A 3,829-nucleotide genomic window follows, 5' to 3' on the forward strand; every position below is an offset into this window, starting at 1 on the left:
TGTGTAAATGTTAAACGGAAGCCAAATTAGCTTTAATATAGAACTTGCATGTGAATACCCGGTCTCAAATCTCAAAATCGGTTAAGTATTGCAGGTACTTGAACATAAAGTAAAACTTCCGCACGTGACTTCCGCGACAGCTGCTGATGAGCCCAAGCCAAAGGTAACTAACGATGGAGCGGGCATTACAGAAGGCATCGCGTCGACAGGTAATTGGGCAGCCGAGCCAGGGCAGGCGAGGCGTAGGCGATTTAAAGGCGATTAAATCAATTGCGCAAAAGACAAGCGCTGACAGCGATGGATGGCCATAGAGGCAGCAACAGATACATCTTAAGATACAGATACAGATACAAATACAAATACGGCTGCAGATACAGATACAAATACAAATACAGCTACAGCTGGTGCCACATCTTGGGGCAAGCGTCAGCAGCTGTCAGCGGAATCGGCTTAGCTTCTATGTTAATGCGCCCCAAAAACGTTGACATTTATTGACAGTTATTTATGGTGGGCATGGTCGTTGGGATGCTGCTGGTGGTGCAGTTGCTCAACACCTATTTGGTGGGGCAGCTGCCACTCCAAATCGAGGCGGCCAGCACCGACTATGGAAAACTCTGGTAATTGCAGCGCTGGCTACGCGAAGGTGCCGCATTTGGCACATGTGCACGGCACGCGCTCTTGACGCTCATTAGAACCGGGTCCAAGCTGCTGCTCCAACTTGGTCCATGTCCGCCTCTTTAAGGCAGTCTCCAACTGCCAGTGTGTGTCCATAAATTGATTATTAATTATGACAATTTATGAGTAAAAGTGTTTGTTTCTATGGCGCTGCCTTAACTGGCGCTCTCCCCGGGGGCACTAGAACCAGCTCCAGTTCCAATTCCAGTTCCAGCCACACTAACCTGTCAATTGTGATTGACTAATGAGTCCATTAGCATTTTCCTGCACTGCATATTCAAATATTCTGCGTTCCTTGATCTCGTTCCTGGAACCATCTTGCTGCATTCAAGATCCTCCCATCTTGGCACGTGCCAGCGCTTTAGTTGGTTCTCAATGGCAACCCATGCCCATATTGGCTGGTGTTCGATTTGTCGCAGCCGCCATAAACAGAGCGCCCATTTCCAGCTACGCTCAAGCATTCTACAACCCTATACATACTCCCTACATACAAAACCATTGGGAATGCCAAGTCGGGTGCAAATGTATGGCGGCAATATTAGATATCTAAAATATTTTCTTATTAGGCACGTTTTATAAAAAGAACAGAATATTTGAATAACAAAAATTAATCCATTAGATAAAGCTACTTATATTCATTGAAATGTAAAAAATAATATAGCACTTTCTTTAATAGTAGCGGGTATATCCGGCCTTGCCCGTGGCACGTATAAAATGCATGTGCTCAAAAAGCTTTGAAAATGATCTTGAAACTAATCGGACGCTAACCAAAAAAGTTTCATACAAACGTTTTTCGCGATTTTTCAACACTAGCGGGTGGAATTTCCCGCAGCCCCGTCTCAACGTGCACTTTCATCACATGAGGTAAGGTACAGTGAAAATTTAGCTTCCTGGGTCTTACGGTTTGAGCTGTGCGTTGTTCACCAATCAGTCAGTCAGTCAGTGAGGACAAACAGTTTTATTTAAAGAGGTTAAAAAATAATTGTTATACCCTGAACCCATTAAAAATGGGTATAAGGGTATATTGTGTTTGTGCAAAATCCAAATGTATGTAACAGGCAGAAGAAGCCATCTCCGACCCCATAAAGTGTATATATTCCTGATCAGTATCAATAGCCGAGTCGATCTAGACATGTCCGTCTGTCTGTCTGTCCGTATGTATGAACGCAAGGATCTCAGAACCTATAAGAGTTAGAGACTTGAAATTAGAAAATTAGATGTAGGTGCTCCTAGTGCCCGCGCAGATCGAGTTTATTTCCGATAACCGATAACTTACTCCGTTTCCAAGCAATCGATAAAAATCAATATCGATATCCTGTTTTTTGGGCAATTTTGGTTAATAATAAGAGCTAGAGTCACCAAACTTGACATATAGCTTCTAAAATAGAATATATATATATGCATTTGATGTTCTAAGAAGAGGGTTCAGGGTATCGCCTAGTAGGGAGCTTCCGACTAAAATCTCTTACTTATTTATAAATATGTTTGCTAATTATTGTTGCATTAAATTATATTTTATTATATATTTATTAGTTTTTCGATTACTTAATTTTTTCATTTACATTTTCAAAATATTTTTTTAGTTATATCAGAATATTTAAGAACATTGCACTTAAGTAATAATTCATGCCAAAAATTGTTTATTCAATTTTCCTTTTGATTTCTTTTTTACTTATCGTAATTTTAATTATATTTTAGGTTGGTTTCATAGATAGCAACTGATATCACAATTCATCTTTGGCGAATGTATATCGACTTTTTGAAGGCAGCAGTTCCTTGAATTTGGACTCGGGTGCCATCGTTATCACGATCTCCGATTCCTCTGCACTTGCCGTAGTGCTCTGCTCGTTACCCTCATCGAAATGGTGGGCCCAGTGCAGCTCGCCAGTGTGGAGTCTGCGTACGAACTGCTTCAGTTTAGATGGCTTATGCAGATCCTTGTAGTTGGGAAAGAGAAACATGTGAACAAAACTGTCTATAGCTATAAAGGGTAGATCCGCATCCGTTTTGTTCAAATGGAAGACAGGATGGGCAAAGAGTTTCGCATCTGCAGTCAGAAAGATAACATTGTCCAGCTCATCCATTAAATCGGCATGAATAACCTTTTCAAATTCCTTTGGGGATATGCGATCATCTTTGTGATGAAAGAGTATAACAAAGGGTTTCCCCTCTTCCGATAATTCCTCGGCATTTTCGAATGTCAGCACGCGCACCGTTGGCACACACTTCTCCCTGAACCAGCTTAGAACCTCAGTGAAGTTGGACATGTTGCCGGAGTACTCGCTGTGGGAATCCGTATGATTCAGCTCGCGCCTGAATGTTAACTTATTGAGGAGATGTGTCTCAGCGAAATTCACATGAAACTGGCAGTGTTCCTTCATATTGGATGCTGCCTTTCGATAGATTTCATATTCAGCATGTTGTTTCCTCTCAAAGAAACCAATAACCATATACTTTTGGCCGACTAGACCGTTTAGCTCGTGCATAGAGTCAAACTGCTCGATGGGATTTCGCAGCTCGTTGAAGACAAATTGAATGAGAGCCTCCGTTGAGCGTTTTCCTCGATATTCTTTGCTGCTGACATACGTATGTCGCACGATCTTCACAGTCGGATATTTTCCTATATCGAAGTCAATCTCCATTTGCATTTCCTTCAGACAGTCGACCTTGCCCAGACTCACTTGGCCAGAGTCGACAATTAGAGACCTTAACTGATCGGCGGCTGCATCGAAGATGGGCAACATCTGCACGCTGAAACGGCATGTGTTCGAATAGAAGAGCAGCAGAACCAGCTCATTGGACTGAATTATATCACGCACATTTTTACTGTCCACTTGGACCGCTTCGCCATCTGCGGGCACAAGGAGTTGAGCGAGGGCCAAATGTAACACCAGACACAAGTAAAATTTCTCAGGCATTTTTATTCCAATGCAACTTTGGTAATGTCGACAAATCTTAAAAAACATTAGACTAGCAATTTCGTATGCTCATTAGTTGCGGCTGTTTAGCTATTCGTTCTGCTGGCGTATCTTAAACTGCACCTTTCCAGTTCAAGCTTAGCACTTTGACAAAAGAACTAAGATTTGATCTCTAGAAAGATCAATTTCGCATTTCAGCCCTTTAACTATTTGAGAATTATAAGCGAGAACAATTG

General features: G+C 41.9%; 1 protein-coding gene across 1 annotated transcript; it reads right to left on the reverse strand.

Annotated features, from left to right (window-relative positions):
- Positions 1-2,399: 2,399 nt before the first annotated feature.
- On the reverse strand, positions 2,400-3,593 carry LOC6632278 (endoplasmic reticulum resident protein 44). The gene has a single exon (XM_002056380.1). It carries the CDS (start codon positions 3,591-3,593, stop codon positions 2,400-2,402), a length of 1,194 nt encoding a protein of 397 aa, XP_002056416.1.
- Positions 3,594-3,829: the final 236 nt, after the last annotated feature.

Source organism: Drosophila virilis, chromosome 2, assembly GCF_030788295.1.
Source record: "Drosophila virilis strain 15010-1051.87 chromosome 2, Dvir_AGI_RSII-ME, whole genome shotgun sequence".
NCBI classification, from domain to species: domain Eukaryota; kingdom Metazoa; phylum Arthropoda; class Insecta; order Diptera; family Drosophilidae; genus Drosophila; species Drosophila virilis.